Source organism: Cynara cardunculus (genome assembly GCF_001531365.2).
Source record: "Cynara cardunculus var. scolymus isolate 2C chromosome LG 14, CcrdV1, whole genome shotgun sequence".
NCBI classification, from domain to species: Eukaryota; Viridiplantae; Streptophyta; class Magnoliopsida; order Asterales; family Asteraceae; genus Cynara; species Cynara cardunculus.
In genome coordinates this window covers 11,821,637-11,836,857 of record NC_037541.1, presented here as the reverse complement: position 1 = coordinate 11,836,857, position 15,221 = coordinate 11,821,637, and the positions used below count along the sequence as shown (strand labels likewise).

At 32.5% G+C, this 15,221-nt stretch overlaps 1 protein-coding gene across 3 annotated transcripts; it reads left to right on the top strand.

Moving 5' to 3' along the window:
• Window positions 1-2,079: 2,079 nt before the first annotated feature.
• Window positions 2,080-6,642, top strand: LOC112526761 (glyoxylate/hydroxypyruvate reductase HPR3). Of its 3 annotated transcripts, XR_003070646.1 has the most exons (4): window positions 2,080-2,197; window positions 3,602-4,092; window positions 5,436-6,072; window positions 6,570-6,642. XR_003070646.1 is itself a non-coding variant. In XM_025137175.1 (3 exons), the coding sequence occupies exons 2-3, from the start codon at window positions 3,619-3,621 to the stop codon at window positions 5,958-5,960; spliced, it is 999 nt and encodes a 332-aa protein (XP_024992943.1). In that variant the 5' UTR covers window positions 2,080-2,197; window positions 3,602-3,618; the 3' UTR covers window positions 5,961-6,375. The 3 variants fall into 3 exon arrangements, 2 of the variants coding, with proteins under 2 accessions (XP_024992943.1, XP_024992944.1); XM_025137175.1 differs by lacking the exon at window positions 6,570-6,642 and having other exon boundaries at window positions 5,436-6,375; XM_025137176.1 differs by lacking the exon at window positions 6,570-6,642 and having other exon boundaries at window positions 2,086-2,197; window positions 3,542-4,092; window positions 5,436-6,376.
• Window positions 6,643-15,221: the final 8,579 nt, after the last annotated feature.

Sequence of the window (15,221 nt, the reverse complement as noted above, 5' to 3'; positions counted from 1 at the left end):
ATGGCTTATCTCTAAGTCCATGGCACTTTAACACTTTCAAAGTGATCAACCCGTCAAGAAGTGTGCTTGGTTTTATAAAACTTGAATGAAATAGTGGAACATTGTTATTGCGAAACAATGTCCACTTTCATTCGGTTTAACATTTCACCCTTTACCCTACACCCGAACTAATGAAATTAGCTACTCATTACAGAAAGTAAATGACATAAATAAATGACATAAAGTAAATACATGAATGTAAATAACGGAAAGTAAATGACGGAAAGTAAAGACGTGAATGTAAATAACTGAAAGTAAATGACGGAAAGTAAAGACGTGAATGTAAATAATTGAAAGTAAATGACGGAAAGTAAAGACGTAAAATAAATGACAATAAAGAAATAAATAAAAGACGAAATGTAAATAACATTAATTAAAAGCTTGTAAATAATACTAATAAGATGGAAGAGTTTTGGGAGAGTTTTGAAACAAATGATGAAGATCAAATGTCCAGGAGGTGTRTGGAAAAGAGAGGCCAAAGGCCTTCTTTTATACCCAACACAAGAGGAAAAGACAAAATATTAAAGTGAAGTACAAAGTACAAGGTACAAAGATGAGAAGACAACAAAAAGTAGATTTCATCTCCATCACAAAAGGTCATCAAAAAGTCTTCTCCACATCATTTCACCAGTTGTTAAGGGTCCAAAACGAGGGCTTCTGCAGCTCAGACCTCCATCCAAGATAATGGCTTAACCAATAAGCACTTTTCCAAAAAGCCATAGTGCAGCCGGGCGATGCTGTTGGAATGCTGCAGCATCACAGTGCAGTGCAATGAGTCAAAGAAATGTTATCTACTCCAAGTTGTTGTAAAAACAGATTCATCATCATAATTAGCTCCAAACATAATAAATGGAAAATAAAGAAGTAAAAATGACTCAAGGTTGGGATAAACTATGAAAATCTACCTAATAAACATAAGAAATAGGTACTTTAAGAATGTAATAAACCATGCTTATCACAAGAATAAAGTGAAACATGCTTGTTCCACCCCTGTCTCATGGAACAAGATAAAACAGACTTGTATTTTACCAATATAACATTAATATAAAACTTAATTCTCTTTTAAACATTAAACATGTCACTTTTTACATTTTATTCATTATTTAAATTTTACTTATTATATTTTATATTTTTTAAACTTTCATTTTACTGTGTTCAAATTATTATTTTTTATACGTTTTCTATATTTTTATAATTTATTATATATTATAATAAAAACTGAAACTACATAAACTTTTTATTTTGGTGTCATTTTAATTGTTTCGACGAAAACTTTCGAATGATATATTTTGTTATAAAAAATACTTATTTTATTATAATTTAATAAATTACACAAATTAATCAAAATATATAAACAACCAATTAAGAGTAAATTGGTCATTTTACTTGTTCTGTTATGTCCAATTATATCTTACTAAATGCTAAACAACCGTTTTGTCCTATCTTGTCTTGACACCAAACGCAATCTTCATGGGTCGACATCTTAATGTTGGTGTATGGTATAAGAAGGTAAACAAGTTAAACTTTCAAGTTGTTTTACAAATTATCAGTTGTTTTACCAATCCACACATAGTGAGTAATTGTAGCAATTATGGCGTCACCACAACAACCACCGCAACAAAGTGATTATGATAATGATACAGACGAACCAACTTGCATGACAATCAGATATTTATATATTTGTAGTATGCTATATTTTTTGTATTACGATCAAATATTTGTATTATAATACATGAAAATTATAAAATATTTCAAAATTATGAAAAATCAATCCCGATATATAACCAGGACGAACCTTTAATATTCAGAAATCCCAATATCTGTCTTGGACCGTCAGATCATAATCAGTTGCGGTCCTGGACTATGGTTGGCCATCTCTAACCAGACAATAGGATGATCGGTCTGAATCAAGATAAGACGTTACCGGTTTCTTTTTTCATTAAATAAAAAATTAAAATTTTAAAACATAACTTTTTATTGTGTAATAAACATTATTATGAATGATTTTATAATATATTTTATGAATATTCACTTTTGCATACACAAAAAATTGGTACAAAAGCGTCCATCCACCAAATATAGCGCGACAGTTCCACCGCCGGCAACCACCGGCTACCGTCGTACTTCCAGGCTCCTGAAGAAACCGTCCTTTTCGCTGGTACGTTCTCCATGGACGATCGTTCTTCTAATAATTCTGGAAGCTTATTCACTAGTGCTCCAAATTTCATGGATGTTTTGGTTACCTGTTTGAAACTTCTCTAGTTGAAACGCGGAAACTGATTAGAACGTAATAGGCGATTCTCTATTACTGTTACTCGTAACTGGTTTTGGTTGAATGGAATCCCAAAATTTGAAAGTTGAAACCCTAGATTTGATCCAGAATTTTTGATATTGTTTCTGCCTTCTTTTTCTTTATCATGATGAATTTTGATTACGAGAAATTGCTTACTTTTGAAGCTAGAAATTGCTCACAGTTTTGATTCACTTAGAGTTTGGGATCTAAGATTTGAATAATAAGCATCCATCTCTTTTTGTTACTGGAATCGTCTATCTATATAAATCTCTTTTTAGTGAGTGTTGATGGCTAATAGCACAATTCGCTCCTTGTTGTTCAGAAGAATTGTCATATAGGGTTCTTAAAACCTAGCTGGATTGAGATTGACAAGTCACTTTTCATGATAATAAAAATGATCTGAATAGTTAATTGGGAATCCTATTAGACTATTAGTAAGTTTAGTCACCTAAAGATTGCAATTTTGATCGGAATTCACTCTCAATAGGTTGCTGCTCGTTATGTGAACAACAGAAGTTAATAAATACATTTTGGCATTTAAAAGTCAAACTTATTGCTTTTAGTTTTATATGAATTATGTTACATACTCATACTCTGAATGAACATTGTTCTTTATCTTTATACTATTTCTTATAAGCTGTAATGCAGATGTCCAACTGTTAGTAGAAACTCAAACACTACTAATCGATTTTGAAGTTGGAAATTTGTCATTAGACCTCAGTTGTCAAAATTTTGAGTCATTGATTGTGGGGATAGTTTATGATTGTTTGGAATTCTGATGTGGAAAGGAGGTATGAGATAATGGGAATAGAATGAACCAGTCGCTTTACTCCACAGATTTGTTAATATTTTCTCAATAGAAGTATAATGTAACTATGAATACCAACCATGAGTGTAATAATCAAGTCTATAACTAGCCATATACACCTGAGAAGGCTTCAATTCTGTTGGTTGGTCAAATTGATTTTGTCATCAAATTAATCTATATGTAATACATATCTTGTTGACCTAAGTTTAACGCCAGTTACAAAACTTTCTGCACAACTTCATTTGCATGCAATTTTGGGAAATAAACTTATAGAAATTGCCATTTTCAATGTATAAGCCTCTCTTTTGGAGCAGAAGGTTTTTGTGTGGAAGAATATTATCATGGATCTATTTTGTGTTCAACCGGATGTGAATGATCAAATTTTCCATTTGTGATTGTAGAAAGGTCGGAATCTGTTTGTTGTTAATTCTTTCAAGTTGCATTCAAAATCACTTGCGCAGATCCACGTACTACAAACATGGGAAAACATGATCCTTCACAAAAAGAAAAGATAGCAGATGACCTTCCAAGTGTCTTGCTTCTCAGGCAGCCTTTTGTTTTCAAAGTCTACGAGAGACAATTTTCGGAGAAATTCCGTTTTCTCAAACCATGGGAATCCTCTCTTCCTCTCCACCAATTCCTTTCTACCCATGCAGCTTCTGTACAAGCTGCCTTCTTTTCTGCTGGACGCCCCATTACTACTGACATATTGCAGAACCTGCCTGAGCTTCGTTTTATCATGACCAGCAGTGCTGGTCTCGACCATATTGACCTCAATGAGTGCAAACGGCGTGGAATCAAAGTTGCTAATGCTGGCTCAATTTTCTCGGAGGATGTTGCTGATACAGCTGTGGGTTTGTTGATTGATGTGCTAAGAAGAGTTAGTGCCGCTAATTGGTTTGTTAAGGCTGGGCTGTGGCAGCAGAAAGGAGATTATCCTCTCGGCCACAAGGTTCTCTCTTTCACTCTCCCCCTTTTGGCAGATTTGTATGTTTACGTAATGTATATGCATGTGTATGTTATAAGGGCTAGCTATTCTGAATGTAAGAATTTTATGTAGAATAGGTAAGGGGATTTTGAGAATTGAATTAATGACCACCAAAGAATTACCACGGATTATGTATGGGCCAAACACGACCAAGCTAAATGCTTGATGGCTTTTTTAACATCACTAACTACAAATGGAAACTGATTTCACCCTTCTTCAAAATAACTTGAACACCCTCTCCCAAAATTCATACTATTTCAACTTTTCCACTTCTAAAAATGCATACGGCTCATGATGGTCGTAACTGTCATTAGTGCAAATCATGATTGCAGTCAAGCATGCTACTTTCAGTTATCGCACCACCCTGCCCCCCAAACGGACATCTTTTTTACCATCGTAGATGAAACTTTCCATTAGTGAATTTGCAACTTAGCTATGACTACTTTGTGATCATTCTAACTCATCCTGCATCTTATGTGTCTGTATTTATTAGTAGGAAAAAGATATATTTTCCAACTCTCATCCCCTTCAATTATCTTCATTGCCAGTGTACATGCAATTATGAAGTGGGAGTGTGCTATTCTTAACATACCGACCATTTTCATATGTGTCTATTTTATCAAGAGGGAAGGGAAATCTTTCCCAGCCCTCTAAATTGGCAAATTTATGATGGCAGTCAAAATGAACAAATGATCTATTAGCAGATTAACAAACAAAAACCTTGTCCTTATTTGTCTGAATGACTGGATGGTGAGAGAAACTTATGTTGGCTGTAAATTGTGCTTTGCATGAAAGAATGATCGTACAAAGAGTTTAAAGATGAATTCACATGTGCGTGTGGATTTACTTGTCACTATTGCATTTGGTACTTATAGGTCATTTACGACTAACTCTAACTATTGTGTTTAGCCATACTTAGGGTGCGTTTAGTATGCAGATGGGACTGGACAGGACTGAAAGGAACGAGACGAGATAGGACTGGAGGTAGGAGGTTTAAGGAATTGTGCAAGGTTTTAGTGTTTTAATTTGACATGGGTAATTTAGTAATTTATCAATTTGTCTCATCTCCTTGATTTTTGTTCCACCTATTTTGGTAGGACAAAAAAATTAATTTTTGTTGCACTCAATCCTTGTCTTGTCCCGGTCTAATGTTGCACCAAACATGGGACAACTAGTTTTTGTCATGTCTCATCCTGTCTTGCATACCAAATGCACCACAAACACACTGTTAACTGTTAAGGAACTGTGAACCAGATTAGCTTTTGTATATACTGCTAACTGTGGTCTATTGGTATTTATGAATTCAGTTGGGTGGCAAGCGAGTTGGGGTTGTAGGAATGGGAAGCATTGGCCTTAATGTTGCAAAGAAGCTTAATACCTTTGGTTGCATTATCTCATACAACTCCAGAAAGAAAAAACCGCACGTTACATTCCCATTCTATCCCAATATTCAAGAACTCGCAGCAAACTGTGAGATCATCATCATCTGCTGTGCATTAATGGACCAAACCCGTCACATGATTGACAAAAATGTCATGATGGCTTTAGGAAAGGAAGGAATTATTGTGAACGTGGCCCGAGGAGCAATCATCAATGAGAAAGAATTGGTGCAGTGCTTACTAAAAGGGGAGATTGCTGGTGCTGGTTTGGATGTTTTTGAAAACGAGCCCAATGTCCCTGAAGAACTTTTTCATTTAGATAATGTTGTTATGACCCCTCATAACGCAGTGATGACAGAAGAATCTATGAACAATCTTTATGAAATTGTGATCGGGAATTTGGAAGCTTTCTTCTCAAACAAACCTTTAATATTCGAGGTCGTGCAGGTGTGAATGAGTCAACTCATCAAAGCTTTTTGATATGGATTCAGGACTCAGGAGAACACTTTGGCAGCAAATTTCTGGAAATCGAGTCGTGGTTTCAGAGATGCAGCTCAGCCTTCAGGTACCGTGATCTTGTATATGACAAAAAGCAATAATTATTCACACATAGGTTATGATAGAGAAGTACAAGTTTTTAGGAAACAACTTTTATGTGGAGAATGCTAGGATACTCATACACAAAAACATCAGTTATGGGTCTTTTATGGTCATTTGAGATTTTTCAAACTGCAAACATTGGGTTGGGTTGTTCAAATGGCTTCAGCCCGATCAACCCCAACCCATGAACACCCCTACCGACAAAGTTAAGGTATTTGTGGGTTTTATTTATATGGTTTGGAAAAACTAAAGATGCTATTATGGTTTCATTTACTTGATGCAAGGAGAGACGAAGATAAGATCCATAAATGGAACATGGAGGATAAGCAATTTACAGTTTCTCGTAATGAAGTTCGATTAGGTATTTAGGTCTAGGCTTAGAACTCAACTTACTCGAAGATTGCAAGTCACTACTTCAAACAAAGGAAAGTAGAGTCTAATTTTAGGCTCTGTTTTATGCAGTGAAACGAGTCACATATATTATCCAAAGTACTAGGAAATGTCGCGAAACTGGGGACGTAAGCAATTTATGTAATAACCATTGTCAAAACTACCATTTGCTTATTTATTCCATATACAACTTTACATGTGAAGTTGAACATGACAAATGTTTGTCATATGAAGCTTCATATGTGAAGCTGCATCCATTATAATAAAACTTCATATATGAAGTACATACCATATACAATACATTTTCATATATGATGCTACATTAAATTCAGTTGGATGTGACGATATGCATAAATCTTCACATGTGAATCTCTATAGCTTCATTGCTTAAACAATGTGTTTAACAAAAATTGTAAAAAAATACTACCATTTGTACAACCATTTACAATACAACTTCACGTGATTCTTCATATGTTCCTCATTTTACAAGGCAGAGATTACCACTAATAGCATTGTTCATCGATTTTCTATATATCTTCATTTAATGCATCTTACCATAGGGGCCGTCTACCAAACACTTACTCGGTAAGTGCTTATCGGTAAAATTTAACAGTATCGTTTACTTATCGGTTAAGATTGTCTACCAAAACGGTATTGTATGCAACAATTTACCCGGTAATAAGCTCTTACCGTGGTAAGAGTCGTCCCCCTCATTTACCGGGTAAGATCTTGGTTCTTGTCTCGCTCTTATCGGGTAAGATTTTTGGTCCTTACCATATTTATCCGGTAAGGTAATGTAACTTGGTGTTCAATTACCCGAGTAAGCGTCGGATAAACAGCCCTTAAATAGTAGACTTCATTTTGTTCCAAAATAAATTTTATTTCTTCTTTATGATATGGTATGTGATGACCGCAAAAAGGCAAAATAATGAATGTTTTATTTCTTATTCGGTCCTATAAAATGTAAAAGCGGAGAATACGATCAATAAATTACAAGAATTTTTCATTCATATATCTATACTATATTATAAAACATTTGACAAAAACTCTTAAAAACTATTTTTCATGCATGAGTATCATTCATTAATGTATATTACTTGAAATTCAAGATTACAAGTAAATTATGTGTAAGTACAACTTATTAAAGCTTCATTTTTAATTCGTGTAACTAACTGTAGATAAACACAATCAAATAGATGATAAACATCTCATTTTAAATATAAAAAATCTAAAATACAATTAGGATAGTCATTGACTTCTAACAAAATACTTAATTATTATCTTTATAAAAAACTATATTATTAAACCAAAAATAAAAAAAATGAATTAAAAAAATACATGAAAAAAAAGAAATTTTAAATAGTTAGTTTGATACTAATACCAATATTTTTTTTCAATTTTTTATGATATCTTCATATTTATATTTTATTCAAAAATAAAAACATTAACGTTTTCTCAAAACCACATAAAACCGTATTATAACATCAACTGAGACAAAGAAAGAAATAAAACGAAACATTAAAATCCAGATGTATTTCGCTACATTGTGCGAGTTCCCTTCTAATCACTGTAAAAAGGTTTATCAATAGTATACTTAAATTCTCACAATCATAGAAGTAATATCGTTCTAATTCATTTGACACGGAAATATAAATGTTTGATAGTTGATGATCAACTTCTTAATTCACAAACGCACGACAATTTTTCATTGTTTATTTATTTATTAAACTGTTTTTAATTTTGAATTTAATTTATCAGTTCGAATTACTATCAAATGAACAACATATAGTTATATGGATTTGAGCGTTTATTTATACAAGACTGTATTTATACAGATTTGGAAGATATCAAGAATTCAAGGCAGTGTATTCGTCTAAATGGGTTGATTAAGAAATTGGTCAAACCAAAGTCCCATGAATTTCATCACAGAATCACATCATATGAGCCAGACGTCTGTGTCTTTGACACTAACAGTATCGATAGCCGTATTATTCATTTTTGAAGTTTTCTCTCCGTCTTGTTCTTTATGCAATCGTAATCGCGGATTGAATTCTTTTAGGACTCTTCTTATTCATTATCTGTATAAATACTTTCTCGATATATCAATACTAACAGTGGCGGATGCATAGTCAAGGGGTAGGGGGCATAGGCCCCCAACAAGCTAACTCAAGAAACATCCAAATAAAACATGAGTGGTAGGTTTAAAAAAAAATTTAACAAAAAGTTATTAATAGGCCCCCAACAATTAAAGATAAGACTCCAAATCTAAATTTATGCATCTCATTTATAGCTCTTACTCCAATGAGTCATTACTTTAAGGATTAATTAAACGTCCTTAAGGATGTGTTTGGTGTCCAGACAAGACATGACAATACATGACGGAACAAGACATGACAGGATAGGTAGAACAACTGTTCAACGTTTGGTAAGATAAAACTGGACAGAATAGAACAAGTAAATTGACCAATTTACCCCTGATGACTTGTTTATTTTAATTAATTTATGTAATTTAATTTAATTAAATTATAATAGAATAATTAATTTTTATAACAAAATATGTCATTTGAAATTTTCGTCAAAACAATTAAAATGACACCAAATAAAAAGTTTATGTAGCTTCAAATTTTTATTTTTACCTCTTTTCTACATTATTTTTATTATTATTAATATATAATAAATTACATAAGTTAATAAAAATATAGAAACCATACAAAAATAGTAAGGAGAGTAAAATAAAAGTTTAAGAAACATAAAATACAATAAATAAAATTTAAAGAATGAATAAAATGTAAAAAGAATACACATTTATGTTTTAGAAGAGAATTAAGTTTTATTTTGAGGTTATATTGATAAAATATAAGTCTGTTTCACCTTGTTCCACCCTGTTCCATGGGGTAGGGGTGGAACAAATCTGTTTTACTTTGTTTCACTTTGTTCCTGTCTGTTCCACATAAAAGTCATGCCAAACATGAGACAAAGATCTCTGTCATATTTTGTCATATTTTGTTATGTCCTGTCCAGTGTACCAAATACACCATAAGTTCCAAGTTTCAATATATTGCAAATCATTTTATTTTTCTTATCTTGTTTGCTATAATACTAATGATTTGATTAATCACTATTTTGATTTTTTCCAACTTTCTTTTTGCATTTTATTGTTTTATATATTTATAATTATTGTTATTTGTTAATTATTAATTTTCTCTTTCTTAATTGTTTTTTGATTTAGGATTCTTTAATTTGTTATTTAGATTTAAGGTTTGCTACTAGTTTGTCCTTTATTTTTTATTTCTTGGCCTTTTGCTATCTTATTTCTTTTTAACTGAATATAAGTTATCGACCTCTTGCCCTCTAATTTCTTGCTACTAACTATTAATGTGTAGTGTGTTCATTTGCTTTGGTTTATACCGAAAATTAAAATATGTACATGAAAATATGATGTCTCGGTTTATCTGAAATAGTCAAAAATTAATTGAAAACCAAACCGAATAAGTTATATTTATTCGATAACTGAATCGTTTAATCCGAAAACCAAATAACCCGAAATCATATTGGTTCAAATGAGTTATTTGGTTTCAGAATTTTTTTGACACTCTTAAATGTGTCCCCAATAATAGACGTTTCTGAATCTGTCACTGAATACTGATATTTAATAACATATTAAAAAAAGGAAAGGGAGATTTTAGCCGCATCACCTTTGGAACTTGACCCCTATGTACCAACATGTCTATGCTTCGGTGTGTGGATCCATAACAAGATCTAATCACATGCTTCTTGATTCTCCAATAATATTTAAAAGAAATTTTGTCAATAATTAATTAAAAATCCATAATAATTACAAATAAGTTTTCGGGTCATGGGTAAGATTTGGATTCATATATAACTACAATAAGATTGAGGTTATAGGATGTATAAAGAATGACAGTTGTTGAATGGTTTGATGCAGAATGATTAAGAGACTCTTATAATATAGTGCAAAATGAAATATAATTGTTTGGTAATCATTCAAAATGAAATTAGACTGCTGCATGGTTGAAGGAGGCACAAGATACAAAATCATTAAGAGAGTTTTGGAACCGTTAAGAAACAATTTTGTTTTTGTCAAACAAGATTCACCTTTTTAAAATTTAGAGACTGCCTCTTAATTGAACTATTAAGAGGTAAACAAACAATCCCTACATATCCTAATAGTGTTTTATGGGACTAGAAAATAAAGTGTTATATTTAAAAGTTTTATAATAAGTTTATTGAACATTTTTAGACGTCGTAACAAGTTCTTTTAGGACATTTATATATGACTATTTGAAAAAAAAATGTCTTATAAACACCTCTGTTCTATAAAAAGAGAGGTTTACAACACATTTCTCAAAATTGTCCTATAAAATAGCTAATATAACACTTTATTTTAAAATAGTCCTAAAAAACTTGTTTCGACACCAAAAAAACATTCTATAAACTTATTGTAACACTTTTAGATAAAACATTGTATCTATATATAAACTTTGTATCTCCATACGAATCCCTGTATAAACTAGTCGTATTATATTAGTTCAACCTAAATCCGAATTAATACCTGACTAGAGACATTTTAGAATACATTATTCTAAAGTTATTATTACTTTTAGATATAACACAGAATAATCCATAAACAGAGTAATTAGCATTGTCTTTCATTAAACAAATATCATTACACAATGTCCAAACAGAATCATCCAATGATTAGCTTTTGGGCATATACACTAACAAACCGGATATACCCATAAAAAGTACATAAATATGTTTTATGTTACTCATGGGATTGGCAGGTGTGTTAGCCAATATTTAACGTCACGGGTGTGCATGACGGACTATGTGTAACCGCTATGTAATGACGATCGTGTGTGTTGTTGTCGTTTGAGTTCATTTTATTTATGAACTCTATTATTACAGAGTAGTTTGTTATAGTGACTTTCGAGGTAATTCACTAGTTCTTTTGGTTTAACCCTCATTTTGTAAAACTGAAAACCAATCTTAGGAAGGTAGCAAAGCAAGTGGAGAGTGCATCCAAAGGGAAAGACAAGTTGTGATCGTCGGTGTGTGTGGAGTTAGTGGTTTAATCTGATACCTTCCTCAGTTTGTAAAAAATCTCAGTTGTGGGTCTTATTTTTATCTGTTGCAACTCACAGGATGTAATTCGAATTTCTGCTTACTCGTTGATATTGGCGTCAGTTTGGCATATTTTGTTATTGTCGTGTTTTTTTAGTTTGGGCCGTCACACACACAATCTTATAAATATTGTTTACAAACTCTAAAGTCGATTTTCGTGTTCATATAAAGAGTTAAATGCAAATTTCGTCCATGTGATTTGTTGAAATTAACAATAAACACTACAACAAAATTGAGTTTATAGGACGCCACAAATTCCTTAATGTACTAATAGACCGCTTTATAGGACATAATTTTATATGACACAAAATTAAAGCGTCCTATCTAAAATGCGTTGTAATAAATTGATATAACGCTTTTGAACGTCCTAACAAGTTTTTTATGACACTTTTTGATACAAAATGTCGCATTAATAATTTTATATAACATTTTTTAGAAAGTGTCCTATAAACTCATGTTGGTCCCAAAAGGGTCTACAAGAATACTAAACAGTTTGTAGAAGGGGGGGATGAATACAAACACAATTTTCAAATTTAAAATATATATTGATAAAGAAGATCAATACAGATTTTACAAGATTGTTTGCGGAAAGATAAGTTGAGAGAAACCTATCTAAACAACCTTTAGATACACACAAAGATTAGCAAAATATAAGAAAAGATATTGCTGGGGGGTTCTTTTACTTAAGCTGAAAGAAGCTTAAAGTAAGAATGAGTAAGAGAGTGATGCGCACTCTGCATGGAGAAGAAAACACTTCTATTTATACCCAGTGCATTAAATGTTCATTTAATGCAGTATGGTAGGTTTAGAGTGCGTGTCAAGCCTTAATAGGAAGGCTTGTCCTTTGTTACAGTAAATAGTACAAAAGCACTATTTATGAACATACATCCTTACCTAAAGATGATGGACAAAGAGTCGACTAATCGGCTCCGTACCGTACTATCTCTGGTAAGGGTATGGGTTTGTCCTTTTGTGTGTACAAGGACAAAACAACAACAATCGTGCTAAGCAAGCTTCCTTTGATCGCTGAATGCTGGAATGACCTGAAGGTCTCATCATCATTCGCTGAAGCTAGAGCAGTCTTCACACATAGCTAGACAGGCTTGTAATCACTGAATACCGCTTTAGATCACGTACGCGCCAGTCTCTAATCTTCAGTTTCAGTCTTCGACGTTTGCTGAAGGATCTTTGGTGTGAGTGTTGTTTTCTTGAAGTATCGTTGTCTCTGAATGAATTTCAAAACAAGTTCTTCAGCGATCACTGAACAAGCTCAGTGTATGATCGCTGGAACTGAAATTACAGATACAGAAATACATCGAAAGGAAAAAGGGATTATCATCAAATCACTGAGAGAGATGATCAACAACTCATCTTTTCATAGAAGAGGACAAATTTTCAAATAATGTCCTATAAAATTGTTAATAGGAGGTTTTAAATTAAAAGTGTTCTGAAAACTTTTTAATACGTCCTAAAAACTTATTACAACACCTTTACATAACATGTTTTATTTTTTGGTCCTATAAACCAAGTCTTATTACAACACCTTTAGATAACACGTTTTATTTTTCAAACACAATAAAAAATAAATTTAAATGTTCAAAAAAAGTTACGATGGCCCTTTATTTACTTTAAGTTATTTAACAAGTGAACTCGTGTTCGTAAGTGAACTATGTGAAATTGGGAACCATGTTCAAAGTGAACCATGTGCATAAACGAACCAGTTTCATAAGTGAAAATTGTTCATAACTTGTATACAAGTTCAATAACGATAACTTTGTTCGGATATATGTGTTCATAGTTGAACCTGATTACCGCATACATAATTTTAAAAAATAATGGTCGCTGATTATAAGTGAAAAAGGGTTTCGGAATCAACTGTGTTCATAAGTTACAACGTCAAGGTTCTGTGTAAGGAACCATCTTTTATATATTGTAAATAAATACAGTCTTCCAACACACAGTGTCCAAAACACAAATAATGTAAACATTCCTAAATTGCAGTGATACAACCTGAATCAGTGTCTTAGAATCCGATATTACAGTTTCAAAGAATCAAGTCAAAGAGGTACCTCTATGTCCTAGATATCTTGTTCCTTTTGACTGAGTTGTTGATTTCCCCCTTTTCTTCATACGATCATATCCTACATTTTTTTTCTGCTTTAACATCTTGATCACAATCGACTGGGTTGTCGATTGTATTAGTGAAGTTTGAGAATGATGTCTTCTTCATTATTCTTTCGCTCATTTTCCTCAATGAACATTGAAATCAAAAAATCGTCATCATGCTATATTAAATGTCGATTAAAACATGTTTACTTGCGGCTTAATTAAGCTTATTGGTCTATCTGGCTTATTCGCACAGCTCATTTGGGTTGTTTACTTACGGCTTATTCGCACAGAACATTGGCTTAATCGCATAGATAGAAATCGTGTTTGTCCCCATTCAGCCACAAAAATGACACCCATGCCCCTAATTTAAAGTACCGCCTCCTTCCCATATGAGACACTCCATCGTCGGCCTCGTTATGATTTTTTGTTTTGATGTTCAAATAATTAATATTGGGGGTAAATCGGTCATTTATATTATTCAGACTGTTGGTTCAGATAAAAAAAATAAACAACACCCTTTTATCCAGACAGACAAATTTATCCATACATGATTTAATAAAAAATTTGGTAAACAACTTTACCTCTTATTGGACTATTAGCGACATCACCTCCACCAATATCCGCCATCGATTTGGAACCAAATCATTCACTGGATTTCACGTCAGTCGGATTTCTCCTGCATAACATCACAATCGTAATCGGAGATATGGCTTCTTTCGCAATGGTTGAACGAATAACAACAATAGACACTAAAATAAAGCTTCGAGATATGTTTCCAAAATAACCTCGTTCATAAGGGTTCATCTTGATTTATCGCGCGCCCGTTTTTACTTTTTACAAGAATGACCCTAATCCATCTAAACCATTGATTAAAAAATTTAAGGGCCAAGATTAATTAACAAAGTTAACACTAATCTTTTGGTTAATAAAAAAATATAACCACAAGGGTGGTGCCTGATTGGTTTAAGCTTGACTCCAAAGGTCAAAAGTATAGGAGGTCTCAAATTCAAATTCAAGGAGGAATAAAAATCCCCTTGTGGCCACGGAGGTTCAAATGCGGTGACTCTGGATCTGGGGCTATCTGCAAAACAGGTGGTCGTCCTGGGATTAGTCGGCTCGCATAACGAGTTAGATGTCCAGGTTAAAACATATATATATATATATATATATACATATATATATATATATATATATAGGGGAGCGATCAAATGCAAACCACTCAATTTGTACAAACCGTGCAAACCGTATTCAACCAATCATAATTTTTCATTTTGTTCATTTTTTTGTAATTATGAGAGGTTGATTAATCATTTTTTATTATGGAGGGTGTTAATCATAGATCTTATCATCTTCATTATTTTAATTTTAGAGAAATACATGAAACAGTTTCATTAATGTTAGAGAAATACATGAAACAGATTCATTAATGTTAGAGAAATACATGAAACAGTTTCATTAATGTTAGAGAAA